Source organism: Sus scrofa, chromosome 9 (genome assembly GCF_000003025.6).
Source record: "Sus scrofa isolate TJ Tabasco breed Duroc chromosome 9, Sscrofa11.1, whole genome shotgun sequence".
Classification (NCBI taxonomy): domain Eukaryota; kingdom Metazoa; phylum Chordata; class Mammalia; order Artiodactyla; family Suidae; genus Sus; species Sus scrofa.
This window is the reverse complement of record NC_010451.4, coordinates 36591164-36616333: the sequence shown is the minus strand read 5'-3', so window position 1 is coordinate 36616333 and position 25170 is coordinate 36591164. Positions and strand designations below refer to the sequence as shown.

The 25170-nt window shown below is 36.6% G+C and overlaps 1 protein-coding gene across 3 annotated transcripts in view; it reads left to right on the top strand.

Annotated features, from left to right (window-relative positions):
* Nucleotides 1–25170, top strand: part of LOC100627195 (protein NPAT) — a 65716-nt gene that overhangs the window by 4182 nt on the left and 36364 nt on the right. For 2 of the 3 annotated variants that reach the window (XM_021062741.1, XM_021062742.1), the window contains exon 2: nt 16770–16888. The exons of the other annotated variant lie outside the window; for it this stretch is intronic. In XM_021062741.1, coding sequence (XP_020918400.1) covers nt 16770–16888 — 119 coding nt within the window. The remainder of the gene's footprint in view (nt 1–16769; nt 16889–25170) is intronic. 3 annotated transcript variants of the gene reach the window in all.

The following is a 25170-nucleotide window of genomic DNA, read 5'->3' as shown; positions in this document are numbered from 1 at the left end:
AAACAACTCAGAGATGGATCTCACTGTGTGAAAGCTGGAGAGTAGACCTGTCTGATGAGGGAGCAGCAGTAGTAGAGAAGATTCTACCAGGGTAAAGAGGGAATGGGAGAAATAAAACACGGCTCGTTATGACTGCCCTCTAGTCTCCCACTGGTGCTTCCCAGTGATTGAATCCAGCCAGAAACTAGCTGATGTGGATGGAGCCTAGGAAATTGCCTGCATGGGAACAGGTTTCCTGTCCTACAGTGCAGAGTCCTACAGTGCAGAGCAGGAGAAAGAGGAAGAGTAGATTTGAAGGAAACAGCCAGGACAGGCTGAAGAGCCACTGCTTCTATTCACATATCATTAAGACATAAATCTTTTATAAGCATTTACGAAAGTGTAGCTTGTGATCATGACATTCCTTTTTGTCTACTGAATAATGTCTGTCATTTATTCAGATTCTATCACTCATAATGTCATTGCTGACATTTATAGTATTTTATGATCCTTAACCATTCTCTCTTTTATTTAATCTCCAACTGTTCTCCATCACACACCCTTGCTTCATTGAAACCAGGCATGTTCTTCAAACATGCTCCATATATGCCTTCCATTAGCTCTTCTGGGATTCCCCAGCTATCCTTCAAGACTCGTTTCTTCCTTGAAACATGCATAATATTCCCCAAGTCTAATATACTTTTTCTAGCCCCTATGAAGTAAGTCCAGTTATCCTACCACCTTTGCTTTGTATTGCAATTAATTGCATGTATATCTTCTGTGTCCTTATAGATCATAGCTTATTTATAGAGAGATTTTGTCTTTGTTATTTGTGGATCTAGTAATATAGGGCACTGAAAATTCAAGTCTTCCTGAGAATTATGTACATTTTTAAAGAATCATTAAACTACTGATATTTCTAGGAAATTATTAAAGTATGTGAAGGAAATATTTTCAGGTAACAGGATTTGCTCTCTTGCTTTCTTCATCAGGCACCTCTCTTTTCCTCTCTATAAATGGGAGGAAGAGAGGACAGACTCTAGGCATCCCAATTCCTGAAATTCAGAAACCCTAGATAAAGTCAGGATTTTGTCTTTCCTTTTTCCAATTATGTTTCCCTTTCAGTCTATTTTGTTGCTCATTACTACCTCCACTGAAAAGCAGGCTGAAGACAGTATTATATAGAGAAAAAAGGAAATTCAGACATACTTTCTTATCTATTTGAACATTGTTCATTAAGTTTACACAAAAGATAGTTATTTTATTCTAAAGGGGTTTTTTTAGGAATAAAAAGGAGATAACTAATTTTTATTTAAGAGTAACTATTTGTGTATTATTATTGTAATAAAAGATACTGTATTTTCATTGTAACATTTTGGATTTAGAATCGTTTGTGCCTGAAGTTTCCCTTATTATTCTGATTGAGAATTGCTTGCAATCAGGTACTTAATGATGATAAATAAGCTTTTTTTTAGGGCCGCAGGTGAGGCATATAGAGATTCCCAGGCTAGGGGTCCAATCGCAGCTATAGCTGCCGGCCTACACCAGAGCCACAGCAATGGATAAATATGCTTTTTTAGGCAAATAGTTGGTTAACTGTATATGTAAGAAATAAACATGAAAGCAGGCAACTGTTGCTTTACCACATTGTTTTGGAACCACTTGGACAAAAAGTAAAGCAAAATACATTAAGTCTAAGCTAAGATGTGAATTCTAGATAGCCCAAAGTTAAAGAGCAAAGGAGATATATCTCAGATATTGCTACTTAAAGATGTGTCATAACTTTTAAACACCTTTCATAGAAGCAGTCTGTCCTTTTAACAAAGCCTTTTCTCAAGTGTATACCATACAAAAGTATAATGTCTTATGAGAAGCTATAAACTATCTAGTCTTAGATATTCTTTCTCAGGGTATGCTGGCACAGATGACCATATTTTTCTGAGAAAGTTTAACTGTATATCACTGTTTCTCGCATTGTTTCTCAAACTTTTTTTCTCTATACCCTTAGGAAGTATTTTTAGACTTTTTTCCTAATTGCCTCCCGTACATGAAACTTTAATGTTGCAAATATTACCATTTATATATTTTATGTATACATTCTCCTCCTTGCCCAGTACCAGTTTTCACCCCCTTAGGGCTATGTCATTCTTTCTCAGAATACTTTGTCTAGAGGAAAGCAGTCTACTTTAAGAAATTAGATTTCATACCATCACCTATTAGAAGTCCCAGTGGTTATTAATAATACATCTGGGGTGATTTGTACTTTTAAAACTTTCTGCTATGAAAAGAAACTAGTTTGAGTCTTCAATTTAAATCTTGAAGCATATAAAGAAAAGGCTTTGGCATTTCCGTCATTGCTCAGTGGTTAATGAATCCGACTAGGAACCATGAGGTTGCAGGTTTGATCCCTGACCTTGCTCAGTGGGTTAAGGATCCGGTGTTGCCATGAGCTGTGGTGTAGGTCACAGACACGGCTCGGATCCCGATAGTTGCTGTGGCTCTGGAGTAGGCCTGTGGCTACAGCTCTGATTAGACCCCTAGCCTGGGAACCTCCATATGCCCCGGGAGCAGCCCCAGAAAAGGCAAAAAGACAAAAAAAGAAGAAAGAAAGAAAACGTTTCAACTTCCCTGATTCCCGCTAATGGTTTATACACATTTAAAATTCTAAATTCATGAAATCCTTGTGGCAGCTGGCTTTCAATGGAACTGTCAGAAAGCTAATCATCATAAAAAATGATTTATTTTCAGCTGGCTATAATTGTATAGGGGCTTATATTGAGTTGTTTATTTATGAAAAAAGAAGGAAAATAGCAGTCCATTTTTGATCTACCTAATTTTGCATCTGAAGTGATTTCATATTTTCAATGATGGGGATATTGAAGTAGTAGAATCTGAAATAAAAGGTTTCTTCTGGTTTCTAAATTCTTTTTCACACTCCAAGGACACTGTCTTTGTTTTTTTTTGTTAGTGGTGGTGGTGGTGGGTTTTTTTGGGGTTTTTTGTTTTTGTTTTTTTAATCCTGCTTTTGTTTTTCCCTTAGCAAGAGGTTGGAAAACTGATTTATCAACTATGACTACAAACTGGTGAATTGGTTCCCTAATCCCAGCTAAGGCATTCTCTAAAACAGGATGATAATTTCCTTGCCCTTTTTCTTTTTTTTGCTCTTTTGTCTTTTTAGGGCCGAACTCGTGATATATGGAGGTTCCCAGGTTAGGGGTCAAATCGGAGCTATAGCCACTGACCTACGCCACAGCTACAGCCACGCGGGATATGAGCTGTGTCTGCAACCTACACCACAGCTCACGGCAACACTGGATCCTTAACCCACTGAGTGAGGCCAGGGATCAAACCTGAGTTGGGTTCGTTAACCACGGAGCCACGACTGGAACTTTGCTCTCTTCTTTTTATAACCCTCATACATAATAATTTTCTAGGCCCTCTCAGTTTTTTGACCTACAGGGCCTGGCTAGTTAAAGATATCATTCCAGGTGAAGAGGGTAGAACTTTATAAGGTTGGAAAATGTCTTAGTAATAGTTGTTTTAGTAGTTAAATATTTATTGACTATTATACTAACACTGAGGTAATTATACTGCAAAGGGAATATAGTATCTGATAGTAGGAATATGGTACATAGTGTGAGGATTCAAAAAAAAATTCTCTGAAGAATTGATATTATACTAGACCTGAAGAATGAGTGGCAATTAGCTACCCTAAGAAAAGATAAGCTGCCCAAGCAAAGGCAATAGAGTATATAGTGGCCTTGAAATAATAGCAATTTGTGGCATTGAAAGACTAGTTTGGCTAGGAGAGATGGAGTGACAAGACATAAAACTAAACAGGTTATTAGGATATAAAACAAGTAGAGCTTTATATAGCACATTAAGGATTTAGGATTATAAGTTTTTATTGAGATACAATTCATATACTACAAAGTTTAAAATTTAGTAGTTTTTAGTACATGTTGTGCTTCCATCACCATTATCTTAATTCCAGAACATTTTCATCATCCCAGAAAGAAACCATTTGCAATCACTCCCAATTTCTTCCTTTTCCCATCTGCTGGCAACCACTAATCTACTTTTTGTCTATAGATTCACATAGTCTGGACATTTCATATAAATGTGAGTATATAATACGTAGTCCTTCTGTCTGGCTTCTCAAATTTAATCTTTTCAAGATTCATCCATGTTTTAACAAGTATAGATAGTACTTATGGCTGAATAACTTTCCATTTTATGATTATACTGCATTTTGTCCATTCATTCATGGACATGTAGATTATTTGTTTGGCCATGTGATTTCAGTTCTTTTAGATATATTCCTAGGAGTGAAACTGCTTGATTGTATGGTAATTCTGTGTTTACTGTTTTTGAGAACTTGATAAATGGTTTTCCAAAGTGGTTGTACCATTTTATGTTCCCACTAGCAATATATGAGGTTTTCAGTTTCTCCACATTTTTGCCAGTCATCCTATTGTCTATCTTTTAATTGCAGGTATCCTAGTGCGTATGAATTAGTGTCTTATTGTGTTTTGATTTTCATTTTCCTAATGACCAGTGATGTTGAGTCTCTTTTCATGTGCCTATTAGCAGTTTGTTATCATTGGGTAAAGGTCTGTTCAGGTTTTCTTTCCATGTTTTAAATTTAGGTTATTTGTCTTGTTATTATCATGTTGTAGGAATTCCTTCTGGATTCTAGTCCCTTATCAGATATATCATTCACCAATATTTTCTTCCAGATGCCTGATCTTAACCCACTGTGCCAGGCCAGGGATTGAACCTGCATTCCAGCATTCCCAAAACACCCCCGATCCCATTGTGCCACAGTGGGAACCCCCCCTTTTCACTTTCTTGATAGTATCTTTAGAAGCTTTAATTTTAATTAAGTTCAGTTTAACTATTTTCTCCTTTGGTTGCTTGTTCTTTCAATGTCATTTCTATGAAACCATTGCCTAATCAAAGGTCAAAAATCAAAGATTTACACCTGTGTTTTTTCCTAAAAGTTATCATTTTTGGTCTCATAGTTAGGTCTTTGATTTATTTTGAGTTACTTTTCTATTAACATGAAGAAAGGGTCCAGCTTCATTCTTTTGTATGTGGATATCCAGTTGTCCCAGCACCAGCTGGGAAAAGACTTCTTTTCCCCGTCAAACTGATGTGGCACTTTTTTAAAAGATTAGTGGACCATAAAAGCCTAGATTGTTAATTTTGTTCCGTTGACCTACATGTCTTTTCTTATGCCAGTACACATTACCTTGTAGCTTTGTAATATTTTAAAATGGGTATGAGTCCTCCAGCTTTTTCATTTTCAAGATTTTATTTTTGCATTCTAGGGCCCCACCTGCAGCATATGGAAGTTCCTAGGCTAGGGGTCAAATCAGAGCTGAAACTGCCTGCCACAGCCACAGCCACACCTGATCCAAGTTGCGACTATGACCTGTTCACAGCAATGCAAGGTCCTTAACCCACTGAGCCACAACAGGAACTCTTGGTTTTCAAGATTGTTTGGCTATTCTGGGTCCCTTGTATTTCCTTACAGATTTGGGGATCAGTTTATTAATTTCTGCAAAAAAAGACAGTGGGATTTGATAGGATTGTGTTTATGTAGGTCAGCTTTGGGAGTATTGCTGCCTTAAAAGTATTAACTCTACTAGTCCCTGTACCCAAGATATCCTTCCATTTAGTCTTCAATATCTTTCAGTGTTTTCTAGTTTTTAGTATAATCTTAGAGTTATTTTGTTAAACTTATTTCTAAATATTCTTTTTAATGCTATTGTAAATATAACTGCTTTCTTAATTTCATTTTTGGATTGCTCAGTTGCCCCGTATTGATATACAGTTGATTTCTGTGTGTTCAACTTGTACCTTGCAGCCTTACTAAAGTCATTTATTGGCTTTAGTAGTTTTTTGTAAGTGTGCATGGATTCCTTAAAACTTTCTATATGGGACATCGTCTCATCTTCAAGTTAGAGATATTTGACTCTTTCCTTTCCAATCTGGATGCTTTTTATTTCTGTTTCTTTCCTAATTGCCCAGGCTAGAACTTTTAGTGCAATGTTGAATAGAAGTGGTAAGAGCAGACATCTTTGTCTTGTCCCTGATCTTGTGGGGAGGTTTTTGGGGTTTTTTTTACCATTGAATATGGTATTTGCTGTGGAATTTTCATAAGTGCCTCTATCAGATTTAAGAAATTACTCTCTATTTCTTATGCTTTTATCATAAAAGTGTATTAGATTTTGTCACATGTTTTTCTGAATCTGTTGAAATGGTAATGTGATTTTTGCCCTTTATTCTATTAATATAATACATTACATTGATTTACTTTTGTTTTATTGAATGAACCTTAGATTTCTGGCACAGTCATCTGGTCATGGTGTATAATCATTTTTAAATGTCACTGGATTTAGTTTGCTAGTATTTTGTTGAGAATTATTGTATCTACATTTTCATAAGGGATATTGATGTCTAGTTTTCTTATGAATGTGTCTGGATTTAGTATCAAGTTATTGACCTCAGAGAATGAAATGAGGAGTCCACATTTTTTGTTAAAAGAGCTTGTGAAAAATTGACGTTAATTCTTCTTTCAGTTTTTAGTAGGATTTACCAGTTAGGAAAGCCATTTGTTCCTAGGCTTCTCTTTGTGGAAAGTTTCTTTATTACAATTCAATCTCTTGTTTTAGAGCTATTCACATTTTCTATTTCTTCTTGAGTCAGTTTAATTAATAAGTTTATGTATTTCTAGGAATTAGCCATTTTACATTGCCTTTCTAAATTGTTAGCGTATAACTCTTCATAGTATTCCTTTATACTCCTATTATTTCTGGAAAGTAGATGGTAATGTCCCCATATTTCCTGATTTTAGCAATTTGAGTCTTCTTTCTATTTTTTTTCTTGAACACTCTCGCAGAATATTTATCAATTTTGTTGATCTTTTCAGAGAACCAACTTTTGGTTTCATTGATTTTTCTGTTTTTTAATTCTCTTATTTGTTTCTACTCTGTTATTTCCTTCAGGTTTAGTTTGCTCAATGTTTAATTTCTGGTTTCTTAAAAGTACAGGGATAGGTTATTGATTTGTAATCTTTTTAATATATCTGTAAATAGACAAGTATGTACTGCTTTAGCTGCATCACATAAGTTTTGGAATATTGTGTTTTTAATTTATCTTAAAATTTTCTACTTATTAATTCTTTGACCTTTTGATTATTTAGGAGAGTTTTGAATTTTCTACATTTCCTATTGTTTCTGATTTCTCGTTTCATTCTAGTTTGTCAAACAGCATACTGTATGTGTCAGTCTCTTTTTTCATTATTAAGACTTGTTTTATGTCCTAATATATAGTTTATCCTGAAGAATGTTCATGTGCACTTTAGAAAAATGTAAATTCTGCTCTTGTCAGGTGGAGTGTACTATATGACTGTCTGTTAAGTCTAGTAGGTTTATAGTTTTCATGTCTTATATTTCCTTGTTGATCTTCTATTGGTTTATTGTTAAAAATGGGATATTGAAGACTATAATTCTTATTGTTGAATTGTCACGTTTCTGCCTCTACTGTTAATTTCTGCATCTTTTTTTTTTTTTTTTGCTTTTTAGGGCCACTCCCATGGCAAATGGAAGTTCCCAGCCTAGGGTCTAATCAGAACTGCAGCTGCCAGCCACGTCTATAACCTACACCACAGCTCACGGCAACACCAGGTCCTTAACCCACTGAGCGAGGCCAGGAATCAAACCCACAACCTCATGGTTTCTAGTAGGATTCGTTTCTGCTGTGGTGGGACGGGAACTCCTATTTCTACATCATGTTTTGTGGAACTCTTGTTGGGTGCCTTGTGCTTATAACTGCTATTTTTTTGCCATTGTCTTTGCCTCTAGTAACAATGTTTGTCTTAATGTCCACTTGTCTAATATTAATACAACCTCTCCAGCTGTCATCTTTTTACATCCTTTTATTTTCAACTAACTTGTGTTTAACTTAAAATGTGTCTGTTGTTAAGAGCAAGTAGTTGGGTCATTTTTAGTCATCCTGTGAGTCTCTGCCTTTTAATTAAGTGCTTTATTCCATTACCATTAAATGTAAATACTGAAAAGGTATGGATTTTGTCTGCCATTTAATTATTTGTAGTCTCTATATTTTCTTTGTTCTATTTCTTTTATATTGCCTTTTTTGTGTTGAATAGGTCCAATTTAACATTCTAATTTCATTACTGTTTCCTTTATTTTTTTATGTTTGAGTTATTTTCTTAGTGATTATAGTTGAAACAATTCTGTTTAGATTAATATCAACTTAATTTCTTAGTATGTTAAAAATGCTGTACCTTTATAACTCCATTTTCTTTCTCTTTCTGCAGTTTTTTTCTTGTTGATTTCTAGTCTTATAGCATTGTGGTCGGAAAAGATGTTTGATATGATTTGAATTTTCTTAAAGTTACCGAGGTTTGATTTGTAGCCCAGGATGAGATCAATCTTAGACAGTGTTCCATGTGCACTTGAGAAGAATGTATATTCTGCTGCTTTTGGATGGAATGTCCTATAAATATCTGTTAAGTCCATCTGGTCTGATGCTTCATTCAGGGCCTTTGTTTCCTTATTGATAATTCTGTCTGGATGATTTTTACATTGCTCTAAGAGGGGTGTTAAAGTTTCCCACTATGATTATGTTATTGTCGATTCCTCCTTTTAAGGTTGTTAGCAGTTGCCTTATATGTTGTGGTGAACCTATGTTGGGTGCATAGATATTTAAAATTGTTATATCTTCTTCTCAGATTGATCCTTTGATCATTAGGTAGTGACCTTCCTTGTAGCTTAAAATATTCTTCATTTTAAAGTCTATTTTGTCTGATATGAGTATTGCTACTCCAGCTTTCTTTTGATTCCCATTTGCATGGAATATTTTCTTCCATCCTCTCACTTTCCATTTGTATGTGTCCCTAGAAGTGAAGTGGGTCTCTTGAAGACAGCATATATATGGGTCTTGTTTTTGTATCCATTCAGCCAATCTGTGTGTTTTGGTTGGGGTGTTTATTCCATTAACATTTAAGGTAATTATTGATATGTATGTTCTTATTGCCATTTTATTAATTGTTTTGGATTTGTTTTTGTTGCTCTTTTTTCTTCCCTTATTCTCTTGTTCTCTCCTCTTGTGGTTTGATGACTATGTTTAGTGTTGTATTGGAGTTGATTTTTCTTATTTGTGTATTAATTGTAGATTTTTGGTTTGCATTCATTCTGAAGTTTTGATATGAGTCTATGTATATAAGAGATTGTTTTAAGTTATTGTTCTCTTACTTGCAAGTTCATCTCCAGTGTCCTGCATTTGTACCCACTTTTTCTCACTATTTCTGATTTTGGTGGCATAATTATGTGTAGATGATTTTGTATCTTTATGTATACTTTTACTGGCAAGCCTTGTCATTTGTGGTATTTCTGTTTCTGGTTGCGGCCTTTTCTTTTCTGCCTAGAGAAGTTCCTTTAGTATTTGTTGTAAAGCTGGTTTAGTGTTGCTGAATTCTCTTAGCTTTTGCTTATCTGTGTAGGTTTTTTTTTTTTTTTTTTTTTTTTTTTTTTTTTTTTTTGTCTTTTTAGCTATTTCTTGGGCCGCTCCCGTGGCATATGGAAGTTCCCAGGCTAGGGGTCCAGTCGGAGCTGTAGCCACCAGCCTACACCAGAGCCACAGCAACAGGGGATCCAAGCCACATCTGCAACCTACACCACAGCTCGTGGCAACGCCGGATCGTTAACCCACTGAGCAAGGGCAGGGACCAAACCCGCAACCTCATGGTTCCTAGTCAGATTCGTTAACCACTGGGCCCGATGGGAACTCCTGTGTAGGTTTGGATTTCTCCTTCAAATCTGAATGAGAGCCTCACTGGGCAAAGTAATCTTGGTTGGAGGTTTTTTCCTTTCATCACGTGAAGTATATCATGCCATTCCTTTCTGGCCTGCAAAGTTTCTGCTGAAAAATCTGTCAATAACCTTATTGGGGTTCCCTTGTATGTTATTTGTTTCTTTTCCCTAGCTGCTTTCAATATTTTCTCTTTGTCTTTAATTTTGGTCAGGTTGATTAATATATCTCTCGGTGTATTCCTCCTTGGGTTTATTTTATATGGTACTTATTGCACTTCCTGGATTTGAGTGAGGGGTTCCTTTCCCATGTTGGGGAAGTTTTCGGCTATTACCTCTTTGAATATCTTTTCTTTCTCTCTCTTCTTCTGGCATCCCTGTAATACAGAATTTGGTACCTTTAACCTTGTCCCAGAGTTCTCTGAGACTCTCTTCATTTGTTTTCAATCTTTTTTCTCTTTTCTTTTCTGCATCCATAACTTCCACTAATCTGTCCTCCACCTCGCTTATTTGTTCTGCTTCCTGTACTCTGCTGTTGGCTGCTTCTAATGAATTTTTTGTTTCAGTTATTGTATTTTGCATCTCTTCTTGCTTAAGTTTTATATCTTGTATCTCTTTGCTCAGTGTTTCCTGTAAGTTATCCATCTTTGCCTCCAGTTTCTTTCCAATGTCTTGCATCATCTTCAGCATCAACAGTCTAACGTCTTTTTCCTGGAGGCTGAGAATCTCCTGATCACTTAGCTGTTTTTCTGGGGTTTTTTCTTTCTCCCTCATCTGAGTTATAGTTCTCTGTCTTTTCATTTTTATAGGTTTTTGGTGTGGTATCTTTTTTGCAGACAATAGAATTGTAGCCTCTCTTACTTCTGGTGTCTGCCCCCCTTGTGGCTGAAGTTGGTGTGGGGGCTTGCTGTAGGCTTCCTGATGGGAGGGACTGATGCCTGTGCACTGGTAGGTGGAGCTGATTCCTGTCCCTCTGGTGGGTGGGGCTTTGTCTCCGGATGGGATTAGAGGCAACTGTGTGTCCAAGGGGTCTTTAGCCAGCCTGTTTACTGATGGGCAGGGCTTTGCTCCCACCTGGATTGTTGTTTGCCCTGGGGCTTCTCAGTGCTGATGGGTGGAGCCAGACTTTCCCAAAATGCCCACCTCCAGAGAAAGGCATGGGCTGCTGAATATTCCCAAGAGCTTTGCTTTCAATGTCCTTCCCCTACAACAAGCCACATTCACCCCTGTTTTCCCAGGAGGTCCTCCAAGAACTGCAGTCAGGTTTGACCCAGATTCCTATGGAGACTTTGCTTTGCCCTGGAACCCAGTGCACGTGGAAGTCTGTGTGCGCCTTTTAAGATCAGGGTTTCTGTTTCCCCCAATCCCGTGGACCTCCTGTGCACAAGCCCCACTAGCCTTCAATGCCAGATGCTCCAGGGGCTCTTTCTCCTAGTGCCAGGTCCCCACAAGTAGGGGTTTGATGTGGGACTCAGAACTCTCACTGCTGTAGGTTAGCTCTGTGATACAGTTACTTTCCAGTCTTTGGGGTTTGCCACCCAGGAGGTATCTGCCCCTCCTGTCTCTTGATGTGGCCTCCTCTTTGTCTTCTGGAGTAGGATATCTTTTTGAAAGTTACTGGTCCTTTTGGTTGAAGATTGCTTGGTACTTGGTTGTAAATTTTGTTGTTTTTAGGAGAGAAGTTGAGCTCCAGTCCTTCTATTCCATCATCTCAATCCCATCCCCTTTCTCTTTTTGCTTATAAGATCATATAAATTATATCTTCATACATTGTATGCCCATCAACGCAGATTTATAGTTATTACTGTACGCAGTTGTATTTTAAAGCAGAGAAGAGGGGGAAAAAAAGATTTAAAAATAAAAAAATCATTTATTCTGTTTTAGTCTTATCTGTTTTAGTCTTTACCAGCACTCATAATTTTTTTAGGGTGGATTTGACTTAACGTCTAGTGTGCTTTTATTTTAGCCTGAAGGACTCCTTTTAATATTTCATATAAGGCAAATGTATTAGCAGCATGTCAGTTTTTTTATTCTGGGAGTATCTTGGTTTCTTCATTTTGAAGGAGTTTTGCTAGATGTAGAATTCTTGGTTAACTTTTTTTTTGGTGGAAGTTTTGTTTTATTATTTTTTATTATTTTATTTTATTTTTGCCTTTTGGGGCCACACTTGTGGCATATGGAGGTTCCCAGGCTAGGGGTCGAATTGGAGCTGCAGCTGCCAGCCTACACCACAGCTCACGACAACACCAGATCCTTAACCCACTGAGCGAGACCAGGGATCAGACACGCAACCTCACAGTTCCTAGTCAGATTCGTTTCCCCTGCGCCATGATGGGAACTCTGGTCAACTTTTTTTTAATCGGCACTTTCAGTATGTCACCTCACTGCCTCTGGCCTTCATGACTTCTAATGAGAACTCACCTGTAAAACTTACAGATCATCTGTTGTCTGTGATGAGCCATTTTCCATTGTCAGGAGTCTTACATTGTCTTTTAACAGTTTGATTATGATGGGCCTAGCTCTGGTTCTCTTTAAGTTTATCCTACTTGGAATTTTTTGAGTTTCCTGAATAACTAGATTAATTTTAGTTTCCAAAAATTGTAGATGTTCTCAGACATTTCTTCGGATATTCTTTCTACCCTTTTCTGTGTCTCACTTCCTTCCAGGGTTCCCAGAATATATGCTTACATTGGTACATTTGATGATGTTTCACAGGTCTCTGAGATTCTGTTCACTTTCATCATTTTGTTGTTATTTCTGTTCCTCAGGCTGGATAATCTCATTAGAGCTATATTCAAGTGCACTGATTCTTTGACCTGTTTCCTCAAATCTGCTATTTATTTCCAAATTTTGTACTTCAGTTATTACATTTTTGAAACTCCAGGATTGCTACTTGGTTTTTTCTCATTCTCTTTTATTTCTTTTTGATGAGACGTTCTCATAATTTTGTTTAGATGTTTAGGCATGGTTTTCTTCAGTTCTCTGACCTTATTTAAAATAGCTGACTTTAAAGTCTTAAGTCTAATGCCTTGGCTTCCTCAATGACAGTTTCTAGTGACTGCATTTTTTTCCCTAGTTTATTAGCCATACTTTCTTTTTTCTCTGCATTCTGAAAACTGAACATTTTAAATAATATGGCGTAACAACTCATAATCAGGGTCTCTTCTCCATGTTTATTATAGCTCTTTATTGTTATTTTAGCAATTAATTTCCTGAATTAATTATATACAGTATGTATTCTTTGAGTTTACATTCTGTGATTGGACAATGATTTCCTTAAATGTTTGGAGTCAGGGAGTTCCCACTGTGGGAACGAATCAGACTAGTATACATGAGGATGCAGATTCAATCCCTGGCCTCACTCAGTGGGTTAAGGATCCGACGTTGCTGTAAGCTGTGGTGTAGGTTGCAGACATGCCTTGGATCCCACTGTGGCTGTAGCTCTGGCATAAGCTGGTGGCTACTGCTCCAATTGGACCCCTAGCCTGGGAACCTCCGTATGCCATGGGTGTGGCCCTAAAAAGACAAAAAAAAAAAAAGAACAATGATAGGTCGTTAATCAAGACAAAGTGTTTACATTTATAAAAGTACAAATCACTAGTACATGATATTGTTTTATAAATGTCAGATGTGAATGTTAAAATTCTTGTTGAAATATCTAATTCTTTGATTCTCAAAAGGCAAAAATTAAAAATCACAGGAATGCCTTTCTTTTTTTTTTTTTTTTTTTTTTTTTTTTGTCTTTTTGCCATTTCTTGGGCCGTTCTGGCGGCATATGGAGGTTCCCAGGCTAGGGATCTGATCGGAGCTGTAGCCACCGGCCTACACCAGAGCCACAGCAATGTGGGATCCGAGCTGCGTCTGCAACCTACACCACAGCTCAGGGCAACGCCGGATCCTTAACCCACTGAGCAAGGTCACGGATTGAACCCGCAACTTCATGGTTCCTAGTCGGATTCGTTAACCACTTTGCCACAACGGGAACTTCCAGGAATGCCTTTAGGTCTTCTCCCTATTTTTTCCTTAAACCACTAGGCAAATAAATGAAGTGTACAAGTAAGTAGCAATGTTGGGAGAAAGTAGTTATTTTGAAAATCTACTAAGTTAATTTATACTGTCTACTCACCTAGTTAATATGGAGGTTTCAGAGTAGAGCATTTACCATTTTTTAGTGGTTCTTCTGTTTATTGTAACTTTGTTTCTCCTATAAGCATTATTGTGCAGTAATTGCACTTTATCAAACACCTTATTTTTACTACGTTAACTAGAGTTTCCAAGATGCTTTTTTTTCCCCAATTTTATTAAGATGTAATTATATACACCACTATATAAGTTTAGGTTGTGCAGTATGATGGTTTAATATATATTGTGAAATGGTTACTGCAATAAATTCAGTTAGCACCTATCATCTCACATGGATACAATAAAAAGACAAAGCAAAAAAAATTTCTTTTCCTTGTGATACAACTCTTGGGATTAGCTCTTTTTTAAGTTTCTTATAATCTTACATCCATGTTAACTATAGTAATTTACTATAGTAGAATGTATTTACTATTCCTAGTATTAATAGTTGACCCTTGAACAACATGGGTTTGAACTGTGTGGGTCCACTTATACATGGGGTTTTTTTTTCAGTAAGTATACATACCATAGTTCTACAAAATCCATAGTTGGTTGAATCTGCAGATTTGGGGAAGGAAACTATAGTTGTATGTAGATTTTCAGTTGTGTGGAAGGTCAGTGCCCTTAGCCCCAGAATTTTCCAGTGGTTAACTTTGTTTATCTTGGAACTGGATATTTCTACGTTTTGTTTTTTTGCTTTGTTTTGTTTTGCTTTTTAGGACCACACCTGTGGCATATGAAAGTTCCCAGGCCAGGGGTAGAATCTTCCAGCCTACACCACAGCCACAGCCACAGCAACACCAGATCCAAGCCACATCTGTGGCCTACACCGCAGCTCACAGCAATGCCAGATCCTTAACCCACTGAGCAAGGCCAGGGATCAAACCCGCGTCCTCATGGGTACTAGTTCAGTTGTTACTGCTGAGCCACAACTGGAACTATGGAAATTTGTACCTTTGACCACTTTTATCTAATTTCCCTTCCTTCCATCCCCTCCCTCTGATAACCTTGAATCTGGTCTATTTTTTTCTATGAGTTTGGTTGAGTTTTCAGGGGTTTTGTTTGTGAGATTCCACATATAGGTGAGATCATACACTATTTCTTTCTCTACGTGGGTTATTTCATTTAACATAATGCCTTCAAGTTCTGTCCATGTTGTCCCAAAGGCCACAATTTCATTCCTTTTTTATGTCTAAGTAATATTCATGTGTGTGTGCATGTGTGTGTGCCGTAACTTATTTATCCATTGATTCATCAATGGACACTTTGTTTCCATGTCTTGGCTATTACAAATAATGCTGCTGTGAACATGGGGGTGCAGATATCTTTTCACATTAATGATTTTTGTTTCCTTTAGATACATTCCTGGATCATATGGTAGTTGCATTTTTATTTTTTTGAGGATCCTGCATACTGTTTTCTGTAGTTACTGTACCAGTCCTCAGTTGCACCAGCAGTACACAGGGGTTCCCTTTTTCCATGTCCTCACTGGCATTTCTTACCTCTCTTCTTTTGGATGATGGCCATTCTATTAAGCATACAATGATATTGTGATTTTATTATTGTTTTATTTTGTTTTGGGGGTTTTATTGCCTTGCCTGCAGCAGGCAGAATTTCCTAGACCAGGGATCAAACCCAGAACACAACATAGCAACAAGCCACAGCAGTACAATGCCAAATCTTTAACCTCTAGGCTACCAGGGAACTCCCTCATTCTGCTTTTGATTGCATTTCATAATGGCTAGTGATGTTGAGCTTTGTTTCATGTGCCTGTTGGCCTTTCGTGTATCTTTGGCGACATGTCTGTTGGGGTCTTTTGCCCACTTTTTAATTGGATTATTTGGGTTTTTGCTATTGAATTGTATGAGTTCTTTATCTTGGTTATTATCCCCTTATCAGTTTTCTTTTCATTTTGTTGGTGGATTCTTTTGCTGTCCAGAAGCTTTTTAATTTGATGTATTCTTGCTTTTTTATTTTGTTGCTTGTGCATTAGGTGTCAGATCCAAAAAAATTATTATGAAGACCCATGTCAAGAAGCTTTTTTCTTATTTTCTTCTAGATGTTTCATGCTTTTAGGTCTTATGTTTAAGTCTTTAATCCATTTCAAGTTTGATTTGGTTTGGTTTTTGCTTTTTAAGGCCGCTCTTGTGGCATATGAAAGTTCCCAGATTAGGGGTCTAACCAGAGCTGCAGCTGCCCACCTGTGCCATAGCCGCAACAACACAGGATCTGAGCTGTGTCTGCAACTTAAACCACAGCTCACAGCAACTCCAGATCCTTAACCCCACTGAACGAGGCCAGGGATTGAACTCACATCCTCATGGATACTAGTCAGTTTCGTTATGCACTGAGTCATAGTGGGAACTCCATCAAGATAATTTTTGTCAGTGGTGTAAGATAAAGGTCTAGTTTCACTCCTTTACATGTGACTATCTGATTTTCCTAGCACCATTTATTGAAGAAATATTTTGCTATTTTCCTCACAGTACTCTTGGCTCCCTTGCCAGATTTAGTTGACCATATATACTGGGGATTATTTCTAGGCTTTCAGTTCTGTTGCATTGATTTATTTGTCTGTTTTTATGCCAGTACCATACTGTTTTGATTATTATGGCTTTATAGCATATTAGCTAGGGTTTTTCTTACCAAACAGCTCTCTATTTTACGAATTCTACTTTGTATTGCAGCACAAAATCATGTTTCAGGCAAGGCTGCAGAATCTCATCATGTTCCCTTGAAGTTGTATTTATGATATGAAACTGCTTTAGTATTTTCAACAGCAGTTTTATCAAAAGTTCAGAATTTACTGAATTACATTTTTTCATTTAGGTTACTTACAACAGGAGAACCTCACTTCTACCTGCCAGACTTTTATTTTGGAAAGTTCAAATTTAAAAGAATATGCAGAACACTGTACAGATGAAGGTTTTATCCCAGCCTGCTTACTGGTGAGTGATTTATTCCTTAAGGAAATATTTCATCATTGACCAATATAAGATCTATAAACAAAATCAGCACACTAGCAAAATCAAAATGGGCAGAAATTTGATAGTTTGTATTCATACATGAGCGAAAAGACCCAATGAAGGCCAACTCTTCACACATTTGTGTTAAAGCTGAGAAGTGAATTAACTTTGCCTTTGAGAATCAGTTTCAAAATGATACCCTCATTTCTGATTAGTTTCACTATTGTTTGTGTTGAGACTTACTTGTTTACTACCTATTACAGACTAAATATTTGTATCCCTCCAAAATTCATATATTGAAACTCCACCCCTCAGCATGATGGTATATAGAAGGCCTTTCTAAAGTAATTAGATTTAGATTAGGTTGTGACGTTGCCTTCTTCAGACAAATATAAAACAGATACTTTGTATCTTATTTGCACTTCTTTTAAATATCTCTGTATCCAGAGCGCATTGCTTAGTATATAATGGATATATGCTAAAACTACATTACTTCAAATGGTATTTTGTCATTTTGTTTTAAACATGGGTCTATAGATTCATTTTGACTATGCTAAAACTACATTACTTCAAATGGTATTTTGTCATTTTGTTTTAAACATGGGTCTATAGATTCATTTTGCCTATCTCAAACAACATTATCTGTGGAGGAAACCTAAGGTCACAAAATACAAGATGTAGAAAAATCCATCATATTTCTCTCTATCTAAAATCAACACCATTGGTAATTAATTTTTTTAAAACACACAGTAAACATTTTCATCAACACACAGTAAACAAAATAAAATACTTAGGTAATTTTTCCATCAACACACAGTAAACAAAATAAAATAGGTAATAAATCTTAATAAAATATGCATAGAATCTGTATCCTAAAATCTACATGAAAGAAATCGAAGACTTGAGTAAAAAGGTATCCTGTTTTCATGGAATGTCAGTTCTTCCAAATGTGATATATAGATTCATTACAGTCAAAATCTCAACAAGTTTGTTTCTCTGTTAAATTTTTTTTTGAAATAGCCATTTATTGAATATGTCTGATATGCAAGGTACCATTTATATCCTTTTTGTTCACACAGTTTTTTCGAGAAAAACTCCCCTCAAAATAAATGCAAGAAACAAACAAGATAAATAAAAAGAAATAAACTGGTGTTCCCTGGTGGCTTAGTAGTTAAGGATCCAGCATTGTTACTGCCAAGGCACAGCCAAAATTAATTAGGTAGTTAATTGAACTTGTGGGTTTTCCTACAGTGTATATAGCATGGGAAACTGTAGTCAGTATTCTGTGATAACCTGTATGGGAAAAGAATCTGAAAAGGAGTGGATATATGTGTATGTATAACTGAATCATTTTGTTGTATAGCAGATATTATCACAACATTGTAAATCAACTATACCTCAGTAAAACTTTTTCTTTCTTTTTTTTTCCTGCCGTACTTTTGCCATGCATAAGTTCCTGAGCAGGGATTAAAACCCAGCCACATTAGTGACAACACTGAATCCTTAACCACTAGGCCACCAGGGAACTCCCAGAAAAACTTTTAAAAATGAGGGAAAAAAAAAAAAAGAATTAACAAATGATATCTCTAATTCATTCACTTAAGGGGAAGTAGCTGATGATATGATGCAGAAAGTCCTGTGCCTAAGGGAAATAATTTGCTTTCACTTTGATACCAGTTAGGAAGTGATTACTCAATATCTACCAAGAGCACACTCAACATCAGCAAATTGATGATAAGATTTAATGAGAATGGTACAGATTCACAACTCTTAATAGCAGGACCTAATATGAATCGATATTTATACCTCTTTGTAAAAAATCCAACTTTGAGGAGTTCTCTTGAGGCTTAGTGGTTAAGGACTTGGTGTTACTGCTGTGGCTTGGAATACTGCTGTGGTACAGATTGAGTCCCTAGCCCAGTAACTTCTGAATGCCTCAGGTACCTTTGGAGCAGGAGTTTATGGAAAATCTATACCTTCCTCTCTATTTTCTTGTGAACATTAAACTGCTTTTAAAAAGTTGAATAAATAACACAACTCCACAGTTAACAGATTTTGGAATGTCACTCACTGCAAATGATTTGGAACTCTCAAGCTCTTCATTTATTTAATGACAGAAGTTTTAAAGAATGAGCATATTCAGAGAAAAATACTCAATAAACTTTATATCAGATTTCTAGAATTCAAAATATCATGAAATAAGTTGTAAACCAGATGTAATTTACCCTGTCTGTGAAATATTTTTTAATCTTTTTTTTTTTTTTTGCTTTATAGGACCATGCCTGTGGCATGTGGAGGGTCCCAGGCTAGGGGTCAGATCGGAACTACAGCTGCCAGCTTATGCTACAGCCACAGCAGCATGGAATCCGAACTGTATCTGCAGTCTATACCACAGCTCATGGCAACGCCGGATCCTTAACCCTCTGAGTGAAGCCAGGGATCGAACCTGCATTCTCATGGTTCTAGTCAGATTCGTTAACCACTGAGTCATGAGGGGAACTCCAAGAAGTCCTATTAACATTCTTAATGTGAACTTGTAGTCTAATACGAGATTGGCTTGTGCTGAAATTGTTTCTTGGCAATAGGTGGTGGGGGAGGGGGGTTGTCTTTTTGGGGGCCACACCCACAGCATATGTAGGTTCCCAGGCTAGGGGTCTAATTAGAGCTGGAGCCACCGGCCTACGCCACAGCAACGCCAGATCCGAGCCACGTCTTCGACCTACACCACAGCTCACGGCAATACTGGATCCTTAACCCACTGAGTGAGGCCAGGGATCGAACCTGCAACCTCGTGGTTCCTAGTTGGATTCGTTAACCTCTGAGCCATGATTGGAACTCCTGTTTTTTTGTTTTTTGGTTTTTTGGTTTTTTTTCTTTAAATGATTCCCGTGTAAAGGATGATTTATCTCTTTATCATTATGTACTGCCTGTTTGTCACTTGTTACTCTTTGCTTCATTTTGTTTTTGTAATGTAACAGCTTTATTGAGATAATTTGCATACTCTAAAATGTATTCTTTTATTTTTCTAATTTAATTTTTATTTTATATTGGAGTATGGTTTTATGGAGTCGTTTTAATTTCAAGTGTACAGCTAGGTGATTCAGTTACACATATACATGTATGTATCTGTTCTTTTTCAGATTCTTTTCCCATATAGGTTATTATAGAATATTGAGTAGAGTTTCCTGTGCTATAGAGTAGGTCTTTGATGATGATTTTATAAATAGTAATGTGTATATGTTAATTTGAAACTCCTTATTTATCCCTATCCTCCACCTTTCCCTTTTGGTAAGCATAAATTTGTTTTTGAAGCCTGTTGAGTCTTTTTCTGTGTTGTAAATTAGTTCATTTATATCATATTTTTGGATTCCACGTATAAACAGTATTATATAATATTCTTCTTCTTCATTTGGTATGGTAATCTCTAGGACAGTACACGATGCTGCAAATGGCATTATTTCATTCTTTTTTATGGCTGAGTAATACTGTATGTATGTACCACATCTTCTTTATCTGTTACTCTGTTGATGGACTTTTAGATTGCTTTTATGTCTTGCCTACTGTAAATTGTGCTGCAGTGAACATTGATGTACATGTGTCTTTTCAAATTACAGTTTTCTCCAGATAAATGTCCGGGAGTGGAATTGTTGGGTCATATGGTAGTTCTATTTTTAGTTTTTTGAGTAACAGACATACTGTTCTCTGTGTGGTTGTGCCAATTTACATTTCCACCAACAGTGTACAAGGGTTCCCTTTTATCCACACCCTCTCCACCATTTATTGTCTGTAGACTTTTTGATGGTGGCCATTCTGGTTAATGTGAGGTGATACGTCATTGTAGTTTTGATTTGGATTTCTCTAATAAATAGTGATGTTGAATATCTTTTCAGGTGTTTTGGGGGTTTTTTTGTTGTTGCTGCTGCTGTTTTTTTTGTTTTGTTTTGTTTTTTTGCCATCTGTCTTTGGAGAAATGTCTATTTAGATCTTCTGCCCATTTTTTCATTGAATTTTTTTTTATTGTGCTGCATGAACTGTTTTTACATTTTGGAGATTAATCCCTTGTCAATTGCTTCGTTTGAAAATATTTTCTCTCATTCTGTGGCTCGTCTTTTTATTTTGTTTATGATTATCTTTACTGTGCGAAAACTTTTAAATTTAACTGCATCCCATTTATTTTGCTTTTATGTTCCTTGCTGTAGGAGGTGAATCCAAAAAGACATTCCTGTGAGTTAGGTCAAAAAGTGTTCTGCCTATGTTTTCCTCTAGGAGTTTTATAGTTTCTGGCCTTATATTTATGTCCTTAATCTATTTTTAGTTTATTTGCATATATGGTGTTAAAGAGTGTTCTAATTTCATTCTTTTACATGTAGCTGTCCAATTTTCCCAGCACCACTTACTGAAGATACTGTCTTTTCTCCATTTAATATTTTTGCCTCCTTTGTCATAGATTAATTGACTGTAGGTTGTGGGCTTATTTCTAGGCTTTAATACTCTTCCATTGATCTGTAATTATGTTTTGTGCCAGTACCATGCTGTTTTGATTATTGTAGCTTTGTAGTATACTCTGACATCAGGAGCCTGGTTCCTCCAGCTCCATTTTTCTTTCTCAGGATTGCTTTGGCTATACAGGGTATTTTGTGTTCATATAAATTTTGAAATTTTTTGTACCAGTTCTGTGAAAAATGCTATTGGTAATTTGATGGGAATTGCATTGAATCTTGCCTTGAGTAGGGATAGTATTTTTGTCTTTTTAGGGTAGCACCCACCAAATATGGAGGTTCCCAGGCTAGAGGTCAAATAAGAAATGTACATGCTGGCCTATACCACAGCCACAGCAATGCCCGATCCAAGGTGCATCTGCAACCCACACCACAGCTCACGGCAATGCCAGATCCTTAACCCACTGACCAAGGCCAGGAATCAAACCTGCATCCTAATGGATGCTAGTCAGATTCGTTTCTGCTAAGCCACAATGGGAACTCCAATCTAGTCATTTTGACAATATTGATTTTTCCAGTCCAAGAACATGATTTATCTTTCCATCTGTTTGTGTCATTGATTTCTTTTATCAACAATTTAACAGTTTTCAGAGTACGGGTCTTTTGCCTCTTTAGGTAGTTTTATTCCTAGATGATTTTTTTTTTTTTTGATGTGATGGAAAATGGGATTGTTTCCTTAATTTCTCTTTTTGATATTTCATTGTTAGTGTATAGAAATGCAAGAGATTTCTGTGTATTCATTTTGTATCCTGCAACTTTACCAAATTCATTGATGAGCTCTGGTAGCTTTCTGGTAGCATCCTTAAGATTTTCTGTGTATAGCATAATGTCATCTACAAAAGAAAGAGTTTGAGAAGGATAGATGTTCACTCCTAACTAAATGCTTGGTGGCATTCCCCTGTGAAGCCATCTGGTCCTTGACTTTTACTTAATGAGAGTTTTTAAAATATTGATTCAGAAGTTCCCATTGTGGCACAGCAGAAATGAATCCGACTAGGAACCATGAGGTTGTGGGTTTGATCCCTGGCCTTACTCAGTGGGTTAAGGATCTGGTGTTGCTGTGAGCTGTGGTGTAGGTCGCAGATGTGGCTAGACCCTAGCATGGGAACCTCCATATGCTGCAGGTGCAGCCCTAAAAACCAAAAAAAAGAATAAAAAATCAAAAATTATTTTAAAAATAAAATGTTGATTCAATTTCAGTACTGGTAATTGATCTGGTTTATATTTTCTATTTCTTCCTGATTCAGTCTTGGGAAGTTGTACCTTTCGAAGAATTTGTCCATTTTCTTCTAGATTGTCTATTTTATTAGCATATAGTTGTTCATAGTAGTTTCTTACAGTCCTATATATTGTGGTGTTGGTTTTAACTTCTCCTTTTTTGTTTATAATTTTATTAATTTGGGTCCTCTCCTGTTTTTTTGTAGTGATTCTAACTATCAATTTTGCTTATCTTTTAGAAGAATAAGATTTTAGGAGTTCCCGTTGTGGCTCAGTGGTTGACAAACTTGACTGGTATCCATGATTATGCAGGTTCGATCCCTGACCTGGATCTGGCATTGCTGTGAGCTATGGTGTAAGTCGTGGACGTGGCTCAGATCCTGCATTACTGTGTCTGCGGCATTGGCCAGCAGCTACAGCTCTGATTTGACCCCTAGCCTGGAAACCTCCATATGCTGCATGTGTAGCCCTAAAAAGACAAAAAACAAACAAAAAAACCAAGATTTTAGTTTCACGTGCTTTTCTAATGTTTTTTATTTTCTATTTCAGTTATTTCTCTCTGATCTTCGATTCTTCCTTCTCCTTACTTTGGGTTTTGTTTGTTCCTATCTCTAGTTGTTTTAGGTATAAAGTTAGGTTGTTTGAGATTTTTACTTCTTGAGGCATGCTTTTATTACTATAAACTGCCCACATAGAACTATTTTTGCTGTGTTCCATAGGTTTTGGATCATCATGTTTTTATTTTCATTTGTCTCTGGGTATTATTTTATTTCCTGTTTGATTTCTTCAGTGACCCATTCCATTGGTTGTTTATTAAGTTTTTTGTTGTTGTTTGTTTGTTGTTGCTTGTTTGTTTTGCTTTTTAGGGCCACACTTGCAGCATATGAAAGTATGGAAGTTCGCAGGCTAGAGGTTGAATCAGAGCCACAGCTGCCAGCCTACACCACAGCCACAGCAACGCAGGCTCCAAGCTACGTCTGTGATGTGCACCACAGCTCACAGCAATGACAGATCCTTACTCCACTGAGCAAGACCAAGGATCAAACCTGCATCCTCCTGGGTATTAGTCAGGTTCATTTCTGCTGTGCCACAGTGAGAATTCCTGTTTAGTAAGATATTTTTTAATCTCTACATGATGTGTTTTTTCCTTGTAGTTGATTTATAATCTCAATGTTATATTCAGAAAAGATGCTTGATATGATTTCAATTTTTCTAAAATTTACCAAGGCTTGTTTTGTGGCCCAGCATGTGATCCATGCAGAAGAATGTGTATCCTGCTGCTTTCAGATGGAATGTTCTATCAATTAAGTCCATCTGGTCTAATATGTCATTTAAGGCCTCCACTTCCTTATTGATTTTCTCTCTGGATATTCTGTCCATTGATGTAAGTGGGTTGTTAAAGACCCCACTGTTGTGTTACTCTTGATTTTGCTTTTATTGCTTTTTTAATTTGCCTTATATATTGAGATGCTTCTATGTTCGGTGCATGTATGTTTACAATCATTGTATCTTCTTTTTGGATTGATCCCTTTATCATCTCATAGTGTCTGTCTTTGTCCCTTGTAATAGTCTTTAAAGTCTATTTTGTCTGATATGAGTATTTCTACTGTAGCCTTCTTTTGATTTCCATTGAGGTGGGATACCTTTTTCCATCCCCTCACTTTCATGCAATTATGTTTTCCCTAGATCTCAAGTGGGTCTCTTGTAGACAGCATATATGTGTGTCTTGTTTTTGTACACATTCAGCCAATCTATGTCTTTTGGTTGGAGCCTGTAATCCATTTACATTTAGGTGATTATTGATATTTATGATCTTATTGCCATTTTGTTGTTTCTGGATTTGTTTTCATAGGTCTTTTTTTCTTCCCTTCCTCTTTTCTCTTGTGATTTGATGACTATATTAGTGTTGTATTCAGGTGGCTTTTTCTTTTTACGTGTGTATGAGTATCTATTGTAGATTTTTGGTTTGCCATTATCTTCAGGTTTGGATATGCCGTCTATATATATACAAGATTTAAGTTGCTGGTCTCAGTTTCAAATGCATTTACTATATCTTGCATTTGTACTCTCCTCATGATTGCTGGTTTTGATATATTTATGTGTGGATGATTTCTGACCTTTCCTTTATGTTTCCCTTTACCGGCGAGCTTTCCCATTTATAATTTTCTTGTTTCCAGTTGTAGCCTTTGCTTTTCTGCCTAGTGAAGTTCATTAGTATTTGTTGTAGAGCTGGCCTAGTGGTGCTGAATTCTCTTAGCTTTTGCTTGTCTGCTCCATTGAGTCTGAATGCGGGACTTGCTGAGTAGAGTATTTGTGGTTGTAGGTTTTTCCCTTTCCTTTCTTTAAATCTATTATGCTACTCCTTGGCCCACAGGGTTTCTGCCAAAAAATGAGTTGATAATCTTTTGGGTTTTCCCTTGTAATATTATTTGTCGCCTTACTTTTGTTGCTTTTAACATTTTCTTCTTGTCCATTTGATTACTAGGTGTCTCAGCATGTTCCTCCTTGGGTTTATCCTATATGAGATACTCTGTGCTTTGTGGACGT